The 26828-nt window shown below is 48.2% G+C and overlaps 1 protein-coding gene across 4 annotated transcripts in view; it reads right to left on the reverse strand.

The window, feature by feature from the left end:
- Positions 1-391: 391 nt before the first annotated feature.
- The window catches only part of LOC144495651 (D-serine dehydratase), a 33894-nt gene continuing 7457 nt past the window's right edge, over positions 392-26828 (reverse strand). For 3 of the 4 annotated variants that reach the window (XM_078215910.1, XM_078215909.1, XM_078215911.1), the window contains exons 4-7: positions 19422-19602; positions 7634-7755; positions 5313-5502; positions 3204-3539 (exon numbers count right to left, since the gene is read on the reverse strand). In XM_078215910.1, coding sequence (XP_078072036.1) covers positions 3338-3539; positions 5313-5502; positions 7634-7755; positions 19422-19602 — 695 coding nt within the window. In that variant the 3' untranslated portion in view covers positions 3204-3337. Of the gene's footprint in view, positions 658-3203; positions 3540-5312; positions 5503-7633; positions 7756-19421; positions 19603-26828 lie in introns of those variants that run through there. The other variant, XM_078215912.1, reaches the window with a different exon arrangement.

Here is a 26828-nt window from a genome sequence, read left to right on the forward strand (position 1 = left end):
TGTGTGGTACCTTTAAATTATTTTCCTGATGGCTGCACATAAATGATCTGTCAGATTTTCCAGCCTTGCCTGCTGGTGGGATCTTCCGGTCCCGCCAAAGACAACCTCCAGCGGCAGGTTCCCCAGCGGCTTGACTGGCGAGCAACAGTAATGTCTATTGGCTTTGTCGAGACTGAAAGATCCTGCCAGCGGCCAATGGCAAACCGCCTCCGCCACAGGAAAACCCACCACGGGATGGAGGCTGGAAAATCCCAGGCGGTATCTTAAGGGATAGGTTGTGAGTAGCCAATATGGCACCTTCTGTTGGCTGATGATGCCATTCATGGTACAATCCCTCCCTGGAAAGATCTGACATTGAATCAGAGTTTATAAAGGTTCGTAAGCAATCACTGCTGATCTGACTTCAGATGGTGTATTTTGGGATGCATGATATAGGGATCATCATTGTCCAGAATCACTTTGGGAACTTGGTACAGAATCACAATCTGGCTGCATTTGATTCAGTCTTAGCAGAGGGGGGGAGAGAAACAGAGAGGGGAAAATTTCCTCATGCGTTCCTTATTTGTTCTACCAGCCCCGTGTTGGTCTCCATTCTGCTACAATCCTCCCTTCCGAGTGTACATAGTAGACAGGATGCATTGCTGCCGCAGAACAGGCCTGCAGAGAGAGAGATAATGAGAGAAGGAGAGAAAGCAACAGAGGAGAAGAGTGAAAGTAGAAGCAGAGGGTAAGAAATAGAGAGAAAGGGAAAATGAGACAGACGGAAGAGGAGATAGGAGAGATACAGAGAGAATGAGTGAAGGGTGGGAGAGACAGAGGGAGAGTGGGGGAGAGTAGAGAGGACATAAAGCCAGACAGGGAGAGAGAGAGGCAAATAAACAGGGAGAGAGAGAGTGAATAAGATTGAGAGGGAGGGAGAGAAGGAGAGGGAGATTATGGGGGAGAGAAACAAGGGAGAGGATAGAGAAGGAAAGAATGATAGAGTTAAAGACAGAGAAGGGAGGGATGGAGAAGTGGAGAGAGAGGGTGGGAGAGAGCGGGAAGAAAGACAGGTAGAGAAGGGAAGAGAGGGAGAAATAGATATTGAAGAAGGAAAAGGAAGGTCGAGTGGGGGGGAGAAATTCGAGATGTGTCATGATTTGATCAAAACTTATTAGACATTCATAAAGCAAAGTTCTATTCAAACAGCAAATTTCCAACTTTCTCTTCGGCAGCCTGAAAGGAACAAGGTGGATTTGGGTGGGGGATGAGGCAGAGGGGTGGGGGTGAGGCAGCTGGTGGGGGTGAGGCAGAGGAGTGGGGGTGAGGCAGGTGGTGGGGGTGAGGCAGAGGGATGGGGGTGAGGCAGAGGGAGGTGGGGATGAGGCAGGGAGATGGGGTGAGACAGAGCGGTGGGGGTGGGGGTGAGGGAGGTGGGGGTGAGGCAGGGGGGTGGGGTGAGGCAGGGGGTGGGGGCAATCTGACACTCTTGTCGTTCCTCAGAAATTCAGGCCTAATTTGACACTAAGTCATTAAATAAAAGCAAAATACTGCAGATGCTGGAAATCTGAAATAATAACAGCAAGTGCTGGAAAAACGCAGCCAGTCTGGCAGCATCTGTAAAGAAAGAAACAGAGTTAATGGGCGGGATTTTCCAGCCGCGCTTGCCCCAAGGCCGGAAAATCCCACCCAAGGTCAACAGACCTTTGCATGGTCTGTGTCCCGCCCACTACAATTCCCATTGTGGGAGGGACGGGAAAATTCTACCCATTGCTTTGAGTCTGTATGACTTCTTCAGACAGAGGATGGGGGATTCTCACTAAGACATTCCTACAGTAACAGACGAGAGTTAATCACCCCGTTTACCCAGTTTGCAATGTGCTGACTCAATATAAATGGGTGGGGGGAGGGGGACAATTGCGTGCCACACTTCCTAATTATATGCAAATGCATGCAAATGAATGTCTCGCCCATTTTGAGTGCGAAGCTCTTCACACCTGAAAAACGTGGCTGGTAAGATCCGAACCGGTGTGAACGGGGCAAATTTCTGAAATTTAAATTCGTACCCAATCTTACCACCTCACCTCACCTCACCGACTGATGGGTGGGACAAGGTTGTAAAATTGTGTCTTCAGACACGCACAACCAGACACGCACACCCAGGCACGCACACCCAGACACGCACACCCAGACACGCACACCCAGACACGCACACCCAGACACGCACAACCAGACACGCACAACCAGACACGCACAACCAGACACGCACACCCAGGCACGCACACCCAGGCACGCACGCCCGGACACACACACGCCCGGACACACACACGCCCGGACACACACACGCCCGGACACACACACGCCCGGACACACACACGCCCGGACACACACACGCCCGGACACACACACGCCCGGACACACACACGCCCGGACACACACACGCCCGGACACACACACGCCCGGACACACACACACCCAGACACACACACGCCCAGACACACACACGCCCAGACACAGACATGCCCAGACACACACATGCCCAGACACACACACGCCCGGACACACATGCCGGAATTCTACCGCCTCGCCTGCCACAGGAATCGGGTGGGCGAGGGGTGGACAATAGGAAGGTCCGTTGAACTCGGCTGGAATTTTCTGGTCTCGGGTCGAGCAACCCATACACGCACGCGCGCGCACACACACACACACACACACACACACACACACACACACACACACACACACACACACACACACACACCCAGACACTCACACTCAGATACGCACACTCAAACACACACAGCCAGACACACATGCCGGAATTCTACCGCCTCGCCTGCCACAGGAATCGGGTGGGCGAGGGGTGGACAATAGGAAGGTCCGTTGACCTCGGCCAGAATTTTCTGGTCTCGGGTCGAGCAACCCATACACGCACACACATGCACACACATGCAAACACAGACACGCACACACACACACACACACCCGCACGCACACATATGCACACGCACGCACACACGCACGCGCACACACACATATGCACACGCGCGCACACACATATGCACACGCACGCACACACACACACACATACATGCGAGTGAGCTAATTTTCCCATCCCATGCTCAAATATGTTGCAGCCAATCCTGCAGCCACCTCAGACGTGATCGGCTAACTCAGAGACTGACTGTGGCACAGTCTGAACTCACCTTGTTCAGTATCACACAGAATGAGACATTTCTGAAAGGTTAGAGCTAACTATCAGCGCTGGAACAAATATCACTGGAGCAGCTACTGGGCTGCTGTAAACTTTCCTTCCGGTTTCTAAGCACTGTACGGTTTGCAAACTCACTTGCCTCAATTATATCCTGTGTGCCAATCCAAGGTGCCCTCTTGTTCCTGTTTGGAAAGCAATGCTTTCCTGCTGTAACACGAGTCTGCACACTAAACCACTTACATGATAAGGAACAAGTGAGATCAAGCTTCCGAGTGGGAACTTGTCAAAATCCAGCTTCCCCGAGGCCGGTTCGATTCTCCCGTGCTCTTGTGTCATTCCCGCTAACCTGCAGTGAGGGAAACAGATTAAAAACAGTGGACAGATCGCTGCAAACACTGTGCAGTGGGTTCGACAACTTGCTTTCAACATTTGAGGACAAACAGAAAGAAGGGCCTGGAAATCCCAGTGAGTCCATACCACTGGTGTGAACGTATTAGGGCAGAACCTAGCCAAGCACCTCACCATCAATCCTGGGCATGGGTCATTTAGGTAGCTGGGATGGGTGGCACTAGCAATGTGCAAGTGCCCAGCCCAATATGACCTGTCTCTGGTCGCCCATATTTTTCCCAGCTTTGGCTCCCACTTTCGTTCTGCTGCTTGCTGCCAAGGCCAGCGTTTATCTCCGGCCTCTAATTGCCCTTGAGAATGTGCTGCTAGGCCAACTTTTTAAGCCGTCGGTGTCCACGTGGTGTAGGTACACCCACGCTTCTGTTAGGAAATGAGTTCCAGGATTTTAACAGTGAAGGAGCAACAATGTATTTCAGGGTGGTGTGTGACTCGGAGGGGAACTTGCAGGCTATGATGTTCTCATGTACCTGCTGCCCGTGTTCTAGGTGGTAGGGGATTCAGTGATGATAATGCCTTTGAACGACAAGGGGAGGTGATTAGATTCTCTGTCTTGTTGGAGATGGTGATTCCTGGCACTTGTGTGGTATAACTGTTACTTGCCAACTCTGAATATTACCCAGGTCTTGCTGCATTTGGACATGGACCGCTTCGATATCTGAGGAGCTCTGAATGGAGCTGAACTTTGTGCAATCAACTGCAGACATCCCAATTTCTGACTATAGTGGAAAGAGGGTCATTGATTAAAGAGCTGAAGATGATTAGGATTAGGACACTACCCTGAGAGCTTGGGCAACACTGTTCTGGGACTGAGATGAATGGCCTCCGACAGCCATAACCATCTTCCTTTGCGCTGGGTATGACTCTAGCTGGTGGAGAGATTGCCCCCTGATTCCCATTGGCTATCATTTTGCTGGGGCTCCTTGATGTCTTACACAAATGCTGCCTTGATGTAAAAGGCAGTCACTCTCACCTCTGACATTCATCTCCTTGGTCAATGTTTGAATCAAGGTTTCATGAGGTCTGAAACTGAGTGATTCTGACAGAACCCAAACTAAGCACCAGCGAGCAGGTTAATAACACTGTCTATCAATCTGCTGATGATTGACAGTAGCCTGATGGAATGGTAATTGGCCAAATTGGATTTGTCCTGGGGACTGTACTTCATAGGTTGTGAACTGTTTTGGAATAGCTTGAGGTTATAAAAGGCACTTCTACAAATGTAAGCCCATCTTTGTGCTGCGATGAGGTTACACATTATCTAACCAGGAATTCATAAGTCCTACAAGTGTTTAATCGGACGGTGTAGAGGAAGCTTCAGTCTGTGTTGTACTTATCCTGGCATGTTTCCATAGCTGGTGAGACCAATTGTAGATCAAATCTGCTTTTACCTCTCCCTCTGCCTGAGACTGATAAACTCATCATAGACGAGGGGTTGAGCTTGTAAACTCCTGGTCAGTGCCGCAGCATATGATGTATTTATCCATTGATCCAATAAGGTTGCAATTATTCTTTCCAGAGGAAGAATACATTTGATTTAACACATGAAAGTGTGAGGAGAGCTACAATTGGCCTCAGCAACCCTGGGTTCTGCATGGGAAATGCATCAGCAGCAATCATGCAAGGCCAAGAGTGGACTTAGTTATGATGCCCACCAAGGGCAGCCTTTCTGAGACTTCTTTTGCTCTTGGATGAATGAATATGCTTCTCTTACTTCAGATCAGGATGACCATCAATGACTGCATAGCCCGTTGGCAGCCTTCCCAGACTGTGGAGGCTCAACGCTGTCCAGCCGCAGTCGACTAATAATTGGTTCCGATGAGGGTAGTGACCTATGACCCTTGTCAAAACTCGCACAGCAATGTCGTCCATCTGGCAGGAACCAATCATCATCTGCTGAACATCTGGGAGAAAGTTGTTCAAAAATTAATATCCAGAGATTAATATCCAGAAAAGTATCTGAGTCATAACAATGCATGGTCAGGAGAACTGTTAGGAGGAGGGTTTGGGATTGGTACATCATAATGCCAAATTAGAATAAGATGTTGCCCCACAACAGGACAGTTCCACCCATTCAATCCACTTTCTCCCCACCCAAAGTGGCTCAGCTGACTGCCAGAAAATAATGGCTTCAGACATCATTCCAGGATTTGAGCACATAATCCATGGCCTGCCACTCCATTTCAGAGCGCAGTTAAGAGTCAACCACCTTGCTGTGGGTAAGAAGTCACATGTAGGCCAGACCAGGTAAAGGTGGCAGATTTCCTTCCCTAAAGGACGTTGCTAAAACATAAGAGTTTTTAATGATATTTGTTCCATGGTCACTATCACTGACACAAGTTTTCATTTCCCGATTTATTAATTGAATTTAAATGCTATAGTGGGATTTGAACCCATATCCCCAGAGCATTAGTGTGGGTCTCTGGATTACTAGTTCAGTGACATTATCACTACACCACTAAACAGACAGTCTGACAGCACAAGTTGAGGGGTTGAGCAAAGTGTTGTAGATGTAGAGCTGGGTGCCATCAGCTTACATGTGGAGTCTGACACCATGTCTTCCAGTGCTGTGGCTGAGAGGCAGCGTGTTGATGCGGAAGTGGAGAGAGAGTCCGTGGAGTGAGGTGTGGACATACAATCATGCTTAGCAGAAATGGATGACTCCGGGGGTAACGACCTAGGGCATAAGAGCAGCCATTGCAAGAGATTCTCCAGCTGTGACTGGATTGAAAGAGTGGAACTACGTCAAGGCAATCAGCTGGACATTGGAGAATGATGGCGGTGAAAGGCTGTGGACATGTGAGAAGAATGAAAAGTGTGGCAGCATGGTCCCTTTAAGAGGCCACATGACCGGGCCGGAACTAATGGAGCATAAGCACACGAACCTTGGCCAATTGGGGCCGAGGGTGCATATCCCTGGGGCTGGAAGTCAGCAGAGCGAGTTGAGGAGGGTTGTTGGGAACAGACCTGAGTTGTTGTGTTGCAAATCCTGCAGTTGTAAATAGTTAAATAAATCTTCCTGTTTTATATCTGCTGTACTGAGTCGCTTTGAGTTATTATAAAGAGGAATGCTGCACCTCAGTTACAATCACAGATGTTATTTGTGATTTTGATTAGGGCTGTTTCAACGCTGTGATTAGAACCAGATTGGAGAGATATAGATAGAATCATAGAAACCCTACAGTGCAGAAGGGGGTCATTTGGCCCATCGAGTCTGCCCCGCCAACAATCCCACCCAGTCCCTATCCATGAAACCCCATATATTTACCCTGCTAATCCCTCTAACTTATACATCCTGGGACACTAAGAGACAATTTAGCATGGCCAATTCACCTAGCCCGCACATCTTTGGACTGTGGGAGGAAACCGGTGCACCCGGAGGAAACCCACGCAGACACGGGGAGAATGTGCAAACTCCACACAGACAGTGACCCAAGTCAGGAATCGAACCCAGGTCTCTGGCGCTGTGAAGCAGCAGTGCTGAAAATGGGATACAGATTTGGGAGGACTTTGAAGAGGAAAAGGAGGTTGGAGATAGAGCAACAGTTATGTCCCTCACCACACATCATCCACACAAACTAATCACAGTGCCTGGCGATCTATTCATTTGCGGTCTGTTGTATACAATATGGCTTTTATAGTTGCTGCCATAACATCAAGTGTGACATAGGGTGAGATACCAGACAAAAAAGTAATGTAGCCATTGGGGAGGCAGTTAGATACTGTGGTGAACTTTAATCAAACGGGCTGAATGGCTGCTTTCATCTGTAAGTAGCTTTACGAACTAACAACTTTAAACCCTGATAACACCCAGCTAGCAAAGAAGACTGTCTCTTAAATATCTGCTAAGCATGATTGTGTTCCCACACCTCATTCTATGGCCAAATGGCTACCTTGTGACACTGAACCACAGTGGCCAGGTCGCATTCCCAATCTGTGCTGATTCAGCGTATCTCAGTTGGGCAGGGATTGGGGATACTACCGTGTAGACATGGAGATACCAAAGATACTATCTGTAAGGCAGATGGTTCTCACCATAAAAGATGTAATTTCCAGGGTGGAGCTCATTGAGACGAGCCATGTCTGGTACGGGATGACTGCAGGTAGGTGTCGATCCAATGCTGCAGCGAGGACATCTCACACCTGCTTTCTCTAACCTGCAAAGGGACATTGACATTGTTCAACTTGACAGAAATTTCCAATAACACCCTGTAGACCTCTCAGCAGTTTGTATCTGTGTGTGCATTCGATTGTGCCTATGTGCTGGTGTAAATTGGCATGCCACATGCTTGTATGTGTGTATTTGAGTTTGTGGCTAATTGTGTGTGCTTGTGGCCGGGATTTTGTCGGATCGATTGTTGGAGAACTGGCAAGGAACCCTGTCTAACAGAGTCAAGTTTTCTTCAGGCATTTAATTGGCCGCCATCAGACCTTCCCCATAATTGAGGGCTTCTGTGGCAGAACTCCCACCTGACAAGAGGTTCCAGCCAATCAGAGACTGTGGGCGGAATTTTACCGGCACGCCCTCGGAATCAGGGCGGGCGTGCCGGGAAAATTCCAGCCTGTTTGTCTGAAAGTGCATGTTTGTTTGTCTGTGTGCATGTGTTTATGTGCATAGGTGAATGTGCATGTGTGTGTATGCACATGCATATGTTTGCGTGCATAGGTGAATATGCGTGTGCGTCTGTTTGTGTTCATGTGCATGCGTGTGCATAGATGAATGTAAATGTGTGTGTTTGGATGCTTAGGGGAATGTGCATGCATGTGTGCATGCATGTGTGTGCATAGATGAATGTGTGTGCATGTATGTGTATTTGTGTGCACAGGTGAATATGCATGTCTGTGTGTGTGTGTTCATGTGTTTGTGTACATAAGCGAATGTGTGTGCACATGCGTGTGTGTGTGTGTGTAGGTGAATGGGAGTGATAGGGACCGGTAGGGTTAGGGAGATGGACACTGTTCTCTGCAGCCACGACAGGGAGTTCCAAAGGTTGCATTGTCAGCTACACGGTGCAAGGGTTAAGGACTGCTCCTCCTGGTTGGAGACTAACGTTGAGGAGGAGTGGGAGGATCCAGTCGTTGTAATCCATATAGGAACAAACTGCATTGGTAAAGTTCTGCTGAAAGAGTTGAAGAATTTTAGGAACCAAATTAAAATGTAAAAGATCAAAAGTAACAATTTCTGGACTGTTACCTGAGCCACATGCCAATTGGAAATGGGTCAAGCAGAGAAGAGAATTAAAAACAAAGCTCAAAGACTGTTGTAGGAAGAAGGAATTTAGATTTATGGGGCATTGGCACCAGTAGTCAGGAAAGAGAGAGCTATTCCATTCGGATGGGCTCCACTTGTCTGGAATCAGTGTCCTGGCAAATTTTATAACTAAGACTGGGGGATGGGGAATGGGAGAAGGTTTGGGTGAAGGGAGATTTAGAAATCTAAACGGAAAAGTTGAGGTAACAAAAGAATGTAGCGATGCAGGTAAAGACAAGCAGAGTGCGACAGGAAGGGACAGGAAACTTCCCAGTAATTGTGTAGCAACAAGGCCCATGCAGTGATTAGCTGTTCAAAAATTAAATTAAAAGCTCTTCATCTGAATGCCTGAAGCATCAACAATAAGGTAGAAGAACTAATGGCACAAATTGAGATAAATGTTTGGATCTAATTGCCATCACAGAGTAATGGTTGTGAAATGAATAAATATTCCAGGGTTGACGCTGAAAGATTGGCTCTGCTAGTCGGGGAGTCTAAAACAGGTGGGCACAGTCTCAGGATATGGGGCTGATCATTTAGGACCGAGATGAGGAGAAATTTATTTATTCAAAGGGTTGTGAATCTTTGGAATTCTCTACTCCAGAGGGTTGTCGATGCCCCAGCATCGATTATATTCAAGGCTGAGATAAATAGGCTTCTGGGGGAATCAAGGATACAGGGAACGGACAGGAAAGTGAAGGAGAAATTCAAGGTCAGCCATGATCATATTGAATAGCAGAGCAGGCTCAACGGCTGTGTGGTCTATTCCTGCTCCTAACACTGAGCATGGGTGTGTGAGTGAGTTGGTGAGTGTGTGTGTGAGTGCGTAGGTGCGGTGAGTGTGAGTGAATGTGCATGTAAATGTGTAGGTGTGTGTTTGTGTGACTGAATGTATAGAACATAGAACATAGAACAGTACAGCACAGAACAGGCCCTTCGGCCCACGATGTTGTGCCGAGCTTTATCTGAAACCAAGATCAAGCTATCCCACTCCCTATCATACTGGTGTGCTCCATGTGCCTATCCAATAACCGCTTAAATGTTCCTAAAGTGTCTGACTGCACTATCACTGCAGGCAGTCCATTCCACACCCCAACCACTCTCTGCGTAAAGAACCTACCTCTGATATCCTTCCTATATCTCCCACCATGAACCCTATAGTTATGCCCCCTTGTAATAGCTCCATCCACCCGAGGAAATAGTCTTTGAACATTCACTCTATCTATCCCCTTCATCATTTTATAAACCTCTATTAAGTCTCCCCTCAGCCTCCTCCGCTCCAGAGAGAACAGCCCTCGCTCCCTCAACCTTTCCTCATAAGAACTACCCTCCAAACCAGGCAGCATCCTGGTAAATCTCCTCTGCACGCTTTCCAGCTCTTCCACATCCTTCTTATAGTGAGGTGACCAGAACTGCACACATATAGGTGAGTGTGTGTGTGTGTGTGTGTGTGTGTGTGTGTGTTTTAAGTTTATTTATTAGTGTCACAAGTAGGCTTACATTTACACTGCAATGAAGTTACTGTGAAAACCCCCTAGTCGCCACACACCATCGCCTATCCGGGTACACTGAGGGAGAATTTAGCGTGGCCAATGCACCTAACCAGCACATGTTTCGGACTGTGGGAGGAAACCGGAGCACCCGGAGGAAACCCACGCAGACACGGGGAGAACGTGCAAACTCCGCACAGACAGTAACCTGAGGCTGGAATCGAACCCGGGTCCCTGGAGCTGTGAGGCAGCAGTGCTAACCACTGTGCCACGGTAAGTGTGTAGGTGAATGTGTAGGTGTGTGAATAACTGAGTGCGTGTGAGTGTCTAGGTGAGGTATGTGTGTGTGTAGAATATGTATACATGAGTGTGCAGGTGTGTGTAGATGAATGTGCATGTGTGAGTGTATAGAAAATGTGTGTGTGATGTACAGGCGAACATGTGTCTGAATGTGCAAGTGAGTGTGTGTGTGCGACAGGGGAGCATATGGAAACACAGGATCAGACCTGACTGTGATTTTCCATCAACAGGGTGAGGTGCAGCGTGAACTGCATCACTGCTCAGGAAAGGAAGAGAGGAAGGAAAATCCTTCCCAGTGGGGGAGTGCTCCTCCCCCTCCCCCCACTGCACTAAACAGACCAATTAGACAACATCCACAGCCCAGATCACTGCCAACTCCGAATAAATTACAAAAACAACCGTCTGATCGGCCAAACTAATAAAATGGAACCGTGCAATACAAGTCTCAGAAACAAAAGAAGCCTCGAGCGGGATCTAGTGAACTATGTATCAGCAACACCCAAGGCCTGGGTGGTGAGTGTTTACAGCCACACTTCCAGTGGAGAGGGATAATCACGTCGGGGTGGAAGGAAGGTTCTTGAGTTTAAATGTATTTGTGGTTTCTGACACAGGATTGTGATACAGTCAGCACATTCTCATAGGATACCATTGATCAGTTAATAGATGATTAAAGGATGTGTGTGTGTCCCACCCCCACACCCCCGCTCTGCAATTCCCTCACTCCCAGCCCCCAGGGAACGCAACTGCACTCAGGTTCTCAGATTGGGTTTGAAAGTCATCCTGGATATGCAGTGAAGCAAAAGACACGACAGCGACACTGTAGATATTTACACTCAATTTTCTCCTTCCAAAGCACAGTGCAGGCAGATTGTAAAAACAGGCTGCCAATTCACCACGGATGATTTTCACTTCCTAATGATTTAGATAGAAAGTTCCAGAATGTGCACTGCACAATCAGCTCCGAACAGATGCTCTGTCTCTTTCCCAACCAGTTTCCCAAGTCCCCTGAGCTGAAATTGTTGATTCAGGCACTGGTATAAAAGCACTGGAAGACACCAGAACCAGGTTCCAGTTGCCATGCCCGGAATCAATGCAGCCTGTTCTGGCGGGAATTGGGTGTCTAACAACACCAGGTTAAAGTCCAACAGGTTTGTTTGGTAGCAAACGCCACTAGCTTTCGGAGCGCTGCTCCTTCGTCAGGTGAAGGAGCAGCGCTCCGAAAGCTAGTGGTGTTTGCTACCAAATAAACCTGTTGGACTTTAACCTGGTGTTGTGAGACTCCTTACTGTGTTTACCCCAGTCCAACGCCGGCATCTCCTCATCGGGAATCGGGTGGCCAGGCCCACTGAACGTTCCCCAATTTAGTCAGAGTGTGGAGGAGGCTGACACGGGATTCCTGGCTGCTGCCAGTGGCATGTCAATCAGGTTCATTAATGAACCAACTGACACCTAAGCCGGAATTTTACTGCCACGCCCGGCCCGGGCTCACAGCACGGCATATTCTCCGTTGGCCTCGGGCGGGATCTTACGAACCTTAGCTAGGCGAGGCGGTAAAATTCCGGCACTAGTATCTCGGAGCCCACCACAATTTTATGGTGGCTCAGGGATTAAATGGGAGCTGAGAGACTATCCCATGTCTTTGGAAAGTCTCCCCAGTTTGCCAGCAACTGACCAAGGGAGCCCTTGTTATCTGGTATCAAGCAACCCAACGTCAGGAATGGAGGGGGCGAGGGTTTATTTGAAGCCACTCCCCTGCCCTTGTCTCCAAAAACCCCTGATCCCCTCCCGCCATCCCCACCCTCACAATCCCTATCCTGCTTACATTCACCTTTGACCTGGAGGTACCTCGGTGGGGGGAGGCGATGGTGTAATAGTAATGTCACTGGGCTGGTAGTCCAAAGGCCCAGGCTAATGCTCTGGGGATGGGGGAATTTAAATTTGATTAATAAAATCTGGAGTGAAGGGCTTGTCTCGGTAATGGTGAAATATGGGCAAGGAAACCTCTTGCTGATTACCAGCGACTGCAGCCCCTCAGCTGATGAATCTGTATTCCTCCATATTAAACAACACTTGGAGGAAGCACTGAGGGTGGCAAGGACACAGACTGTGCTCTGGTTGGAGGACTTCAATGTCCATCACCAAGAGTGGCTTGGTAGCACCATTACTGATCAAAGTGACTGAGTCTTAAAGGACTTAGCTGTTAGACTGAGCCTGTGGCTGGTGGAGAGGGAAAACCTATCTAATCTTGTCCTCGCCAATTTACTGGTCACAGATGCACCTTTCCAGGACAGTGTTAGAATCATAGAATCCCTACAGCGCAGAAGGAGGCCATTCGGCCCATTGAGTCTGCACCGACCACATCCCACCCAGTTCCTATCCCATGTATTTACCCTGACACTAAGTGGCAATTTAGCATGGCCAATCAACCTGACCCACACATCTTTGGACTGGGAGGAAACCGGAGCACCCGGAGGAAACCCACACAGGGAGAACGTACAAACTCCACACAGACAGTGACCCAAAACGGGAATCGAACCCTGGTCCCTGACGCTGTGAGGCAGCAGTGCTAACCACTGTGCCACCCAGCAGTGACATCCACACAGTCCTTGAGGAGATGAAATCGCATCTTCACATTAAGAGTACCCTCTATCTTGTTGTGACCATCATGCCAAATAGGATAGACTTTGAACAAATCTCAACTCAAAACTGGGCACCCATTAGGCGCTGTGGGCCATCAGCAGCAGCAGAATTGTGTTCAACCATAATCTCTAGCCACACGGTCTGACATATCCCCCACTCTACCATCACCATCAAGCCAGGGGATAAACCCTGGTTCGAGAGAGCAGGAGGCAACACCAGGAGCAGCGCCAGGCATACATTAAAATGAGGTGTCAACCTCGTAAAGTCGTAGCATACGACTACAGTGCAGCCCCGTTTTAACGCGATGGTTGGGGTCCATAAAATGTTATCGTGAATGTTATCGGGGTCGCGCTAAATCGGGATCGCGCTAAATCACTAAACCGGAAATAGCAAAAAAAAGGGTCCATCGTGTCATCACATCATATCCGATTTCGCGCTAAATCAGGGCGCGTAAAATCGGGGTTCCACTGTACTTGTGTGCCAAACAGCGAAAACAGCATGTGATAGACAAGGGTCTATCGGGATTCAGGGTAGGCCATTTTGGATGGAGATGAGGAGACACTTCTTCACCCAAAGAGTGGTGAGCCTGTGCAATCCATTACCACAGGAAGTAGTTGATGCCAAATCATTGAATGTATTCAAGAGGCGGCTGGATATAGCACTTGGGGCAAATGGGATTAAAGGTTATGAGGAAAAAGCAGGATTAGGCTATTGAGTTGGACGATCAGCCATGATTGTGATGAATGGCGGAACAGGCTCGAAGGGCCGAATGGCCTCCTCCTGCTCCTATCTTCTATGTTTTAATGTAAGAGCTAAACAATTTCACAAGCAAAGGATTAGCTCTAAGCTTTGCAGTCCTACAACATCAAGCCATGAATGGTGGTGGACAATGCAGCAACTAACTGGAGAAGGAGGCTCCACAAATATCCCCATCCTCAATGATGAGGGAGCCCATTATATCAGTGGAAACTACAGGCTAAAGTATTTGCATCCATTTTCAGCTAGAAGTGCCAAGTGAACGATTCATCACGGCCTCCTCCGGAGGTCTCCAACTCACAGATGGCAATTCAGCCAATTCGACCCACTCTGCATGATATCCAGAAATGGCTGAAGGCTCTGGGTGCTACAAAGGCAATGGGCTCTGACAATATTCCAGCACGAGTTATAAAAGACAAGTGCTGCAAAACTAGCCGTCCCCCTAGCCAAGCTCCAACACTGGCATCTGCCTGGCAATGTGCAAAATTGCACTGGCATGTCCTGTACACAAGAAACAGGACAAATGCAGCTCGGCCAATTGCCCCTGCATTAGGGCGGCATGATGGCACAGTGGTTAGCACTGTTGCCTCACAATGCCAGGGACCCAGGTTCGATTCCCGGCTTGGGTCACTGTCTGCATATTCTCCCGTGTCTGCGTGGGTTTCCTCTGGGTGCTCCGGTTTCCTCCCACAGTCCAAAGATGTGCGGGTTAGGTGGATTGGCCATGCTAAATTGCCCCTTAACGTCAGGGGGACTAGCTGGGGTGAATACATGGGGTTATGGGGATAGGGCCTGGGTGGGATTTTGGTCGGTGCAGGCTCACTGGGCCGAATGGCCTCCAGGATTCTATGATCAGTCTACTCTCAATCATCAGAAAAGTGATGGAAAGTGTCATTGATAGTGCTATCAAGGGGCATTGGTCCAAACATGGACGAAGGAGCTGAACTTCAGAGGTAAGAGTGACTGCCCTTGATATCAAGGCAGCAATTGACAGAGTGTGGCACCAAGAACCCCTCAGAAGATTCCAGTCAATGGGAATTGGGGTAAACTCTCCACTGGATAAAGTCATACCCAGCACAAAGGGAGATGGTTGTGGTGGTTGGAGGTCAGTCATCTCAGCTCCAGGGCAGCTCTGCAGGAGTTCCTCAGGATAGTGTCCTGGGCCCAACCATCTTCAGCTGCATCATCAATGACCTTACCTCCTTCATAAGGTCAGAAGTGGGGATGTTCATTGGTAAATGCACAATGTTTGGCACCATTCGCAATACCTCAGATACTGAAGCAGCAAGATCTGAACAACGTTCAGGCTTCGGCTATTGAGTGGCAAGTAACATTCTCGCCACATAAGAGCCAGACAATGATCATCTCCAACAAAAGAGAATCTAACCATCACCCCTTGACATTCAATGACATTACCATTGCTGAATCCCCCACTGTCCACATCCTGGGGGTTATCATTGATCAGAGGCTGAACTGAACTAAGAATATAATTACTGTAGCTGCAAGAACAGATCAAAGACAAGGAATCCTGCTGCAAGTAACTCACTTCCTTACTCCCCAAAGCCTGTCCACAAAAAGGCATAAGTCAAGAGTGTAATGGAATACGCTCCAATTGCCTGGATGGGTGCAGCTCCAACAACACTCAAGAAGTTTGACACTATCCAGGACAAAGCAGCTCACTTGATTGGCACCCCATCCACAAACATCCAGTCCCTCCACCCCGATGTGCAGTGTGGCAGCAGTGTGTACTATCTACAAGATGCACTGCAGGAACTCTCTGCAGGTCCTTCAACAGCAGCTTCCACACCCACAATCTATGCCATCTAGTTAGACAAGAGTGGCAGGTACAGCATCACCTGCAAGTTCCCCTCCAAGCCATACACCATCCTGACTTGGAAATATATCACCTATTAATTAACTAAACAGATGGGCAGCAAAGAGAAGTTCAATTACTTTACACAAAGGGTGATAAGACATCTTTAATCATCTTTCCTAATCAGGGAATTAGAAGATGATAGAATGGTTACAACACAGAAGGAGGCCATTCAGCCAATCGTGATTCTGCTGACTCTCTGCAAAAGCAATTCACCTGAGTCACTCCCCCATCAATTCTTCTCTTCAGATAACGATCCAAACCCCTTTTGAATGGGTGCAGGATCCAGGGTGACACGGTGGCACAGTGGTTAGCACTGCTGCCTCACAGCGCCAGGGACCCAGGTTCAATTCCAGCCTCGGGTGACTGTATAGAGTTTGCACATTCTCCCCATGTCTGCGTGGGTTTCCTCCGGGTGCTCCGGTTTCCTCCCACACTCCGAAGATATGCAGGTTAAGTTGATTGGCCATGCTAAATTGACCCTAGTGTCAGGGGGATTTGCAGGGTAAATGGATGGGGTTAGGGCCTGGGTGGGATTGTGGTCGGTACAGACTGGATGGGCCAAGTGTCCTCCTTCTGCACTGTAGGGATTCTATGGATTCTATATGTGTCCGTAGAGACTTGGCTGAGGCTATGGGCTGCATTTTATGTGCCCCCGCCAGGTGTGTTTTTGGTGGGAGGTGGGGAGGTGGGGGGGTCATGTAAAATAGGGTAGGTACCCAATAAGGTGGCCACCCTACCACCTCCGGCCCAGCCCTGATCTCACCCCACATGACATGGGAGGTGGGGAGGCACCAAAGTCGGCAGCCTGCTACATTTAAATAAATAATTAGGGATCAATTGAACCTGTCGACTAGTTTAAATTTCAAACAGTGCTTGGCAGTTAAATATCAGTCACCATCAATTCTCTGTGTGGAGTTTGCACATTCTCCCCGTGTCTGCGTGGGTTTCTTCCGAGTGCTCCAGTTTCCACCCACAGTCCGAAAGATGTGCAGGTTAGGTGGATTGGCCATGCTAAATTGCCGTTTAATGTCCCACGATGTGTAGGTTAGGGGGATTAGTGGGGTAAATGTGTGGGGTTATGGGGATAGGGCGGGGTGAGGGCCTGGGTAAGATGCCTGTTGGAGAGTCGGTGCAGGCTCGATGGGCCAAATGGCCTCCCTCTGCGGTGTAGGGATTCTATGATTCCATGAACTGGTTCATTCTCCATGGCAATGCCTCTCCAAATCAGAGTTCACTTGTCAACCAATCAGCACCCCCTTCTCATACAGTATAAAGTTATCGTTTCCCCTCGCATTGGTATTCATACGATTATTCTGATGAGTACTAGACGAAAATCTTTGACAAAAATGTGTTTTTCACACTTCGGTTTGTGGGACCACGGTGTGTGGAAATTGACTCCTTATTTCCTACCACACCTTAAACACTGAGTTCAGTCTGGTTATCGAGTCGCAAGGGAGGCATTTAACTGTTGGAAATAATGTAGAGAAGAGCCACAAATTGGAATGGATTAGGTAAATCCAGATATTAAATTATGAGAATACGGCAAGGGAACATTGGCTTAAATTCATAAAAGCCTATTTTAGGATTAATATCGAGAAATTCTTCTTTACACAAAGTAATCAACATAAAAGTATAACCAACTTAAAGTGTAGCTAGGTCGAGCACTGGAATAGTTTGACCATTGAACCACGCAGTATCTCTGGATGAATATTCAGGTGGGCCAAATGGCCTCTCGCATTTTAATTATCTTGTGATCTTGTAACTCAGGATGATCCAGATGTATATAACCCTGGAATCTTCCTGGTCTGACTCCCAGTAAAAGATGTTTTTTGTTATTTCCTCTTTGTTTTCCCCCTTGTCCTACTAACCATATAAAGTCAGACAAAAGGAGATAATAGCAGTGTCGGGTCGATGATTTTTCCCTCCTGCTTGAAGCTTGTAACCTGATCCTTGTTCGACATCAGAGGCAGAAAGTAATTAAAGGTTGCAGTATCTGCATGCAGTTATACAATGATTGCACATGAGGTTCCTGGGGCGGGGGGGGCGCGGGGGAAGAGAAGGGGATGGGAGAAGGAAGTGGTAGGAAAGGCTGTTAAACACTTAAGAATTCACATTTTGGAAGTAGCCATTATCTAGCAGAACAGCTACAAGCTTCTTTTACGTTCACAGACCTTCATTATCACTCAAGTCTCCCAAACACCCCCACCTCCCTGCTGTTTGATGGGTCGAGTTCAAAGGCTGGGTTATTACCTGAAGTCCTCTTCAAAAAAAATCTCACCATGGTGCAGAGCTGGAGCTCTGTCCTTGGGGGCAGGGGCCAACGAGAGAAGATATTAGAGTTGCATTTTTAAAAAGTTCCGACAGAGAAAATCTGTATCCAGACACCCCCACCTCCCACTGCTGCCTCACAGGGCCAGGGACCGGGGTTCAATTCTGGCCTTGGGTCATTGTCTATGTGGAGTTTGCACTTTCGCCCTGTGTCTGCATGTGTTTCTTCCAGGTGCTCCGGTTTCCTCCCACAGTCCAAAGATATGCGGGTTAGGTTGACTGGCCATGCTAAATTGCCACTTATGTCAGTGGGACTGGCTGGGGTAAATAAGTGGGATTATGGGGATAGGGCCTGGGTGGGATTGCTGTCAGTGCAGGCTCGATGGGCCGAATGGCCTCCTTCTGCACTGTAGGGATTCTATGATTCAATTCAATCCGCCCCTAGGTGAACAATCGGGTGAGTGTCAGTCCAGTACTCCAATTGCCCGTTGATACTCATTGCCTAGACTTGCAAATGAAATAAGGTCGGGAAGCCTGCCGTTGTCCCTGACTCAATACAGGAGAGGAGAGGAGAGATAGACAGTGAACAGAAGCTGTTGATTCAGGACTGTCCAAACTAATAAACCCTGGATCACGTGTGACCCTGAAAATGTGACCCACGAAACCCAGTCCTATATTCGCTCATATTCCCGATCCTCCGGCTTGTTCTGTTTCAATTTCCTGAGCCAGGAGGTTTGGAAGCAGCTGCCGCATCATCATTGGATAAAATCCTATATTAGAATGCCAAGATTGATTTGTTTCAGGGATATACTGGGATTAACAAGATTGTGGATTCCAACTGCAGCTCTTAAGTGGCTGACAGATGCAAAAACTTTGTACTCGGTGTGCGACATTGATATCACGCCTTTCACAGATCCAGGATGCCCCAAAGCGCTTTACAGCCAATGCTGTACTAAAGTGTGGTCTGTTGTATTGAAGGAAACGCAGCAGGCAGTTTGTGCACAGCAAGCTCCCACAGACAGCAATGCGATAATGGCCAAATAATCTGGGTAGGATTTTCATCCCTCTCCATGGGGTGTTTCGCATTGTCAATGGGCCAGAATCAAACCCTGGCACTGTGAGGCAGCGGTACTAACCTCTGTGCCACCGTGCCACCCTGATTATGTTACCTGCTGCTTTCCTCCATCTGACACCCCAAAAGAAAAGGGGGATTAATTTATTTTCAAAGCAAAATGCTCGTACTTCTCCACAAATTCCAGTGTGGCGGTGGTGGTTTCCTGGGCCACTGCCTGGATCTCCTTCACTCCGGTCGCACTGTAGGAATTCCCACAATGAGCGTACACCCCCGCCAGCTCCACACCCTCACACTCCACTATGGATTTCGCCAGTTTCACTGCAGCTGGATCCTCGGGACATACTCCAGCTGTGGGAAGGAAGAAGGTGCATTAAAAATCTGAACCTGCTGCACTTCACACACACACGTACATACATGCACACATATGCACACACATGCACATACACACATATGCACACACATGCATGCATGTGCACATATACACACACGCAGACACACACACATACGCACGCACATACGTACACATATGCACACACCTGCATTCACATACACATGATGCATATCCTGAACCCACTCCAGGTTCTCTCTGTCAGGCTCTTATTAATTTTATTTCAATAGTCAAGCTCAGATCAGACCCCTTGACAGACCCTGCATCCCTCCAGTCACCTCATCATCCCCCCCCATCCCCGCCCACAAGCTGTTCCAGGTTAAAACTGGTCCTCTGGGTTTTTCAGCCTGCAAGCAAAAGAGGTCATCTACCTGGGCGGCACGGTAGCACAGTGGTTAGCACTGCTGCTTCACAGCTCCAGGGACCTGGGTTCGATTCCCGGCTTGGGTCACTGTCTGTGTGGAGTTTGCACATTCTCCTCGTGTCTGCGTGGGTTTCCTCCGGGTGCTCCGGTTTCCTCCCACAGTCCAAAGATGTGCGGGTTAGGTTGATTGGCCATGCTAAAAAAAAAAATTGCCCCTTAGTGTCCTGGGATGCGTAGGTTAGAGGGATTGGTGGGTAGATATGTGGGGTGGGGCCTGGGTGGGATTGTGGTCGGTGCAGACTCGATGGGCCGAATGGCCTCTTTCTGTGCTGTAGGGTTTCTAAGATTTTCTAAGATTCTAGAGATACAAATGGACTGGAACATTGGGCGGGATTTACTGCGGAACCCGCTACGTATTTCGTGGCTGCGGGAAGTGGCCTGCTATTGGCCATCAGCAGGATCTTCTGGTCCCACCGTCGTCAGCTGGGTTTCTACGGAATGTCCCCCTTGTTGTCGGGAATCCCTGCGGCGGAATGCACCGGAACAGAAGATCCCACCAGCGTGACCAGCTGGAAAGTTCCGGCCGTTATTTCTAACTAATCCCTGCACTAGGTGACACAAAAGGACAATTTAAGGCCAGCATCAGCCTTGTCTCTGTTGCAGAGGATTTTTCCCCTCTGAATCTGAAGGGTGTGGCTACAAACCCTACCTCAAGAGGCTTGAGCACAACATTTCAAACTAACGGTTCACAGCGTGCTGAGGGAGTGCTGCATTATCCTCTCTGTGAAATGCTTCAGGACTTCCCCTCTACGTTAAAGGGGCCTATATATGACTCGGAGTTATTGCTGTTGTACTAAATACTGATCAACACCTGGAGTCAATACACAGTGGCATCAGTTAAGAAAAAAAGCTGAATGCCTTAATGATGAACGGGGGGGGGGGGGGGGGAATTCTGGATAGGCCTGATCGTCTTTCTCATCTACATCTGTTTTCTGGAAACACTGCATTCCACAAGAAGGCAGACATCGGGGCCGGGATTTGCTGGCCGTTCACGCCCCGCCGCCGCTGCAAGGGGGGACGGAGAATTTGGCGCTCAGCCAAATCCTTGTCCACTGCAGCAGGACCAGAAAATCCTGCTGGTGTGAATGACCGAAAATTCCACCCCCCTTGTGCTATTAGTCCCAACATTGCCGGAGAACATGCCACTTCCATAGGCTGCAGTGGCACCTAGTGGTGGTACCCCAGGATTGCACTCCGAGGCTGATATAATTTAAGGTGCATTTTCAGGTCAATAATTTAATGACAGCAAAATCCACACATCCTTCTGTCATTAGCCCACTTCAACACCCACCCCCCAACCCTACAAACATGCCCAGCAGCCGAAAGAAAGAAAATTGTCATTTCACAAAGAGCTTTATCCTCTTAGGGAATTTCTAAATACTTCACATTTGATTTTATTTATTATTATCACATGTATTAGTATACAGTGAAAAGTATTGTTTCTTGCACACTATACAGACAAAACATACCGTTCATAGAGAAGGAAAGGAGAGAGTGCATTTGGAATATTGGTGCAGTTCTTGGTGAGACCGCATTTGGAATATTGCGTGCAGTTCTGGTCACCTCACTATAAGAAGGATGTGGAAGCGCTGGAAAGAGTGCAGAGGAGATTTACCAGGATGCTGCCTGGTTTGGAGTGTCGGTCTTATGAGGAAAGGTTGAGGGAGCTGGGGCTGTTCTCTCTGGAGCGGAGGAGATTGAGGGGAGACTTAATAGAGGTTTATAAAATGATGAAGGGGATAGATCGAGTGAACGTTCAAAGACTATTTCCTCGGGTGGATGGAGCTATTACGAGGGGGCATAACTATAGGGTTCATGGTGGGAGATATAGGAAGGATATCAGAGGTAGGTTCTTCACGCAGAGAGTGGTTGGGGTGTGGAATGGACTGCCTGCAGTGATAGTGGAGTCAGACACTTTAGGAACATTTAAGCGGTTATTGGATAGGCACATGGAGCACACCAGGATGGTAGGGAGTGGGATAGCTTGATCTTGGTTTCAGATGAAGGTCGGCACAACATCGTGGGCCGAAGGGCCTGTTCTGTGCTGTACTGTTCTATGTTCTATGTTCTAATGTAGTGTTACAGTCATAGCTAGGGTGTAGGGAAAGAACAACTTAATGATGTAGGTCCGTTCAAAAGTCTGAAGGCAGCAGGGAAGAGGTTTTTTTTGAGTCGGTTGGTACGTGTCCTCAGACTTTTGTATCTTTTTCCCAACGGAAGAAGGTGGAAGAGAGAATGCCCGGGGTGTGTGGGGTCCTTAATTATGCTGGCTGCTTTTCAGAGGCAGCAAGAAGTATAGACAGAGTCAATGGGTGGGAGGCTAGTTTGCGTGATGGACTGGGCTTCGTTCATGATCCTTTGTAGTTTTTTGTGGTCTAGGACAGAACAGGAGCCATACCAAGCTGTGATACAATCAGAAAGAATGCTTTCTATGGTGCAGCTGTAAAGGTTGGTGAAAGTCATAGCGTACATGCCAAATTTCCTTAGCTTCCTGAGAAAGTAGAGGCATTGGTGGATTTTCCTAACTATAGCGTTGGCATGGAGGGACCAGGACAGATTTTTGGTAATCTGGACACCTAGAAACTTGAAGCTCTCGGCCATTTCCACTTCGTCCCCATTGATGTAGACCGGGGCATGTCGTGCACTATGCTTCCTGAAGTTGATGACTATCTCCTTCACTTTGTTTACATTGAGGGAGAGATTATTGTTGTCGCACCAGCTCACCAGGTTAACATAGAACATATCTCTTTCCTGTACTCTGTCTCATCATTGTTTGAGATCCAACCCACTATGGTGGTGTCATCAGCAAACTTGAAAATCGAATTGGAGGGGAATTTGGACACACAGTCATAGGTGCATGAGGAGTATAGTAGGGGCTGAGAACACAGCCTTGTGTTGAGGATGATCTTGAAGGAGGTGTTGTTGCCTATCCTTACTGATTGCGGTCTGTGGGTTAGGAAGTTCAGGATCCAGTCACAGAGGGAGATGCCAAGGCCCAGGCCATGGAGTTTGGAGATGAGTCTCATAGGAATAATAGTGTTGAAAGCTGAGCTGTAGTCTATGAATAGGAGTCTGACATAGGTGTCTTTGTTATCTAGGTGTTCCAGTGCAGGGCCAGGAAGATGGTGTCTGCTGTGGACCTGTTGCAGCAATAGGCAAACTGTAGTGGATCCAGGCAATCTGGGAGGCCAGAATTGATTCGTACCATGACTGACCTTTCAAAGCACTCCATAATGATGGATGTCAGAGACACTGGACAATGGTCATTAAGGCACGCTGCTTGGCTTTTCTTTGGTACCGGGATGATGGTCGTCTTCTTGAAGCAGATAGGGACCTCAGATTAGTGTAAAGAGAGCTGGAAGATGTCTGCAAATACCCCCGCCAGCTGATCCGCGCAGACCTGAGTGCTCGCCCGGGTACCCCATCCGGGCCAGTCGCTTTCCGTGGGTTGACTTTTGAGAAGGCTGCTCTAACATCTGCGATGGTGACCTCGGATACGGGTTTGGTCGAGGCTTCCGGGGTGGAGGGCATATTCTCGCTGATCTCTTGCTCGAAACGGGCATAGAATGCATTGAGCTCATTGGAGAGGGGTGCATTGGTGCCAGCAATTTTACAAGCCTTCATCTTGTAGCCTGTTATGTCTTGCAGACCTTGCCACAGTTGGCAGGGGCTCGTGTGGCTAGCCTGGGACTCTAGCTTGGACAGGTACTGTCTTTTGGCATCTTTGGTAGATTTCCATAGATCATATCTGGATTTCTTATATAGGTCAGGGTCACCTGACTTGAACATCTCAGACCTGGACTTCAGCAAGCAGTGGATATCCCTGTTCATCCATGGTTTCTGGTTGGAAAACACATGGATTTGTTTCCTTGGCACACAGTCTTCTACACACTTACTAATGAAGTCAGTTACTGTATGGTGTACTCGGTTCAGGTCGGTCATTGAGTTTTTAAATATACAATGATCATAGAATCTCTACAGCGCAGAAGAGGCCATTCGGCCCATCGGTTCTGCACCGACTCTCTGTCAGAGCATCTTACCCTGTCCCCCGCCCTATCCCTGTAACCCCAGACATTTACCATGACTAATCCAGATAGGGACCTCACATCTTGGGACACTAAGGGGCAATTTAACATGGCCAATCCACCTAACCTGCACATCTTTGGAGTGTGGGAAGAAAGAGGACGACCCGAAGGAAATGAGGAGAATGTGCAAACTCCACACAGACAGATACCCAAGGCTGGTATTGAACCTGGGTCCCCAGAGCTGTGAGGCAGCAGTGCCACCCACTGTGCCACTATGCTGCCATGTAATAAGTAATGAGTTACTTTTTGAAATGCGAAGTACTAACTCTTGTTAGGTAGACAAATGCAGCAGCCAATTTGTTTAAAACAGTAATCCAGGAACAGAGTTGCTCTGTGCTTTTGGTGTTGTTTGTTGGGGCATAAACATTAGCTTGGGCACTGAGAAACCCCCTTCTCTTTATTGAATGGTGTATGGAATCTTTCACATCCAACATTGAGGGCGAGATTTTCCGGCCTGTCTCGCCCTGAATCCAGAAAATCCCGGCCGAGTTCAACGAACCTTCCCATGGCCTGCCCCTCGCCCGCTCCGATTCCCGTGGCAGGCGGGACGGTAAAACTCTCCCTAAATGCAGAGGAAGTCCCTTTGTTTAACGCCTCAGAAATGCAGCACTTCCTCAGTACAGGCACTAAATTGTCAACCTAGCATCAGGTATTGGGGTGGGAGCCAGAAAAAGATAGAGTTACATTTTTCCGTGCTTGTCATGACCACCGGGTGTCTCAAAGCACCTTACAGCCAATGACGCACTTCTGAATTGTGGTCACTGTCGTCGGAAAACAATATTCAGGCTCAGTTAGCAAGACTGCTACTAAATGAGCCAAAATGGCCTTTTAATGCAAAGAATGCTGGTCTATCACCAGATGATGTGTCCAATTGACCGAGACATGCACACTAGAAAGGAAAAGCAGGGAAAGGAACACACACACACACACGCACACACACGCACACACATACACACACACACAAATGTGTACAAACGCTGGGTTACTGAACCATGATTCGGAGTGCTTGATACACCCCCTTCCTAATCCCGGGATGCTGGGACCAATTGTAGGCTCCCTAGGTATTAGCCCAACAATTGCCCACTAACTTAAAATGTATTTCACAGTTACAAGTAGACTTACATTCACATTGCAATGAAGTTACTGTGAAAATCCCCTAGTCGCCACACTCCGGCGCCTGTTCGGGTTACACTGAGGGAGAATTTAGCATGGCCAATTCATCTAACCAGCACATCTTTGGACTGTGGGAGGAAACCGGAGCACCCGGAGGAAACCCATGCAGACACAGGGAGAACGTGCAAACTCCACACAGACAGTGACCCAAGCCGGGAATCGAGGCCAGGATCCTGGTGCTGTGAGGCAGCAGTGCTAACCGCTGTGCCACCATGCTGCCCCTAGGCACAACTTGGCACAGAGCAAAGAGTGAATGTCAACCCCACTATTGGCATAGTTTCAGATTCACCTTCCAGACTTTAACAAAGGTCGCCTGTTTTCAGCTAAGCTGTAGCGTACGTGGCTACACTCACCAAAGCTCAGAGGCTCAGGCAAAGACAGCTCCATCTCCAAGAGATAAAAGAATATTATAAATTATACGTATTAAATTATGAAGTTTATAAAAGCTCTTTCACGTCCTCAGGACATCCCAAAAACACAAAATACCTTTTTAAAGTTGTTGTGAAGTGGGCAAAAAGCAGCAGCCCATTGGTGAGCAGGGAGGGATTCACGTTTACATTGTGCCTTTCACAACCTCAGAATGCTTCAGAGCACATGGAGTACGTTGGAAAGTGGCCGTCACAATTGTAATGTAGGAAACGCGACACAAGTTTCACACAGCAAGATGCCATAAACAATAATGAGACATCGACCTCTTCTTCTCCACTCTGATAGAGTGCTAAAACAGCACCCATACTCAACTTCTCCAAACGTCTTTCTGAAAAATTGTCTCGTCACAACCAAAACCCCAGAGTCAGCTCGGAACCACAGTCCACAATGAAGATAAAAAAGCAGCTGAGAATGTTGCCAATTTCTTGATCACATGTTCATCCACCCCACTGGGCAATCCCGCTAAGCTTCCTCAGTAACGTAACCCACCTCCCTGAACCCCATCCTGAAACCCTCTGAGCAAGTGCTGCACCTGCCACAGTAACAACCTTCTGATGTGGTGTTAAATCAAGATCTTGTCGGTCCTTTTAACAAACAACATGAACTGTTTATAAATATTTAACACCTTTAATATAATAAAACATCCCCAGGTGATTCACAGGAGCATTATAAAGCAAAATCTGGCATTAAACCAGGTAAGGAGATATTAGGGTAGCTTGGTCAAAGGTGTAGGTTTTAGAATCCTTACAGTGCAGAAGGAGGCCATTCAAGTCAGCACCGACCACAATCCCACCCAGGCCCTATCCCCATAACCCCATGCATTTACCCTAGCCAGTCCCCCTGACACTAAGGGACAATTTATAATGACCAATTCACCTAACCTGCACATCTTTGGAGTGCGGGAGGAAACCGGAGCACCCGGGGGAAACCCACGCAGACGCGGGAACGTGCAAACTCCCCACAGACAGTGACCCAAGCTGGGAATTGAATCCAGGTCCCTGATGCTGTGAGGCAGCAGTGCTAACCACTGTGCCACCGTGGAGCACCTCTTGAAAGGAGAAAAGATAGGTAGAGA

This window comes from Mustelus asterias, chromosome 7 (assembly GCF_964213995.1).
Source record: "Mustelus asterias chromosome 7, sMusAst1.hap1.1, whole genome shotgun sequence".
Lineage (NCBI taxonomy): Eukaryota > Metazoa > Chordata > Chondrichthyes > Carcharhiniformes > Triakidae > Mustelus > Mustelus asterias.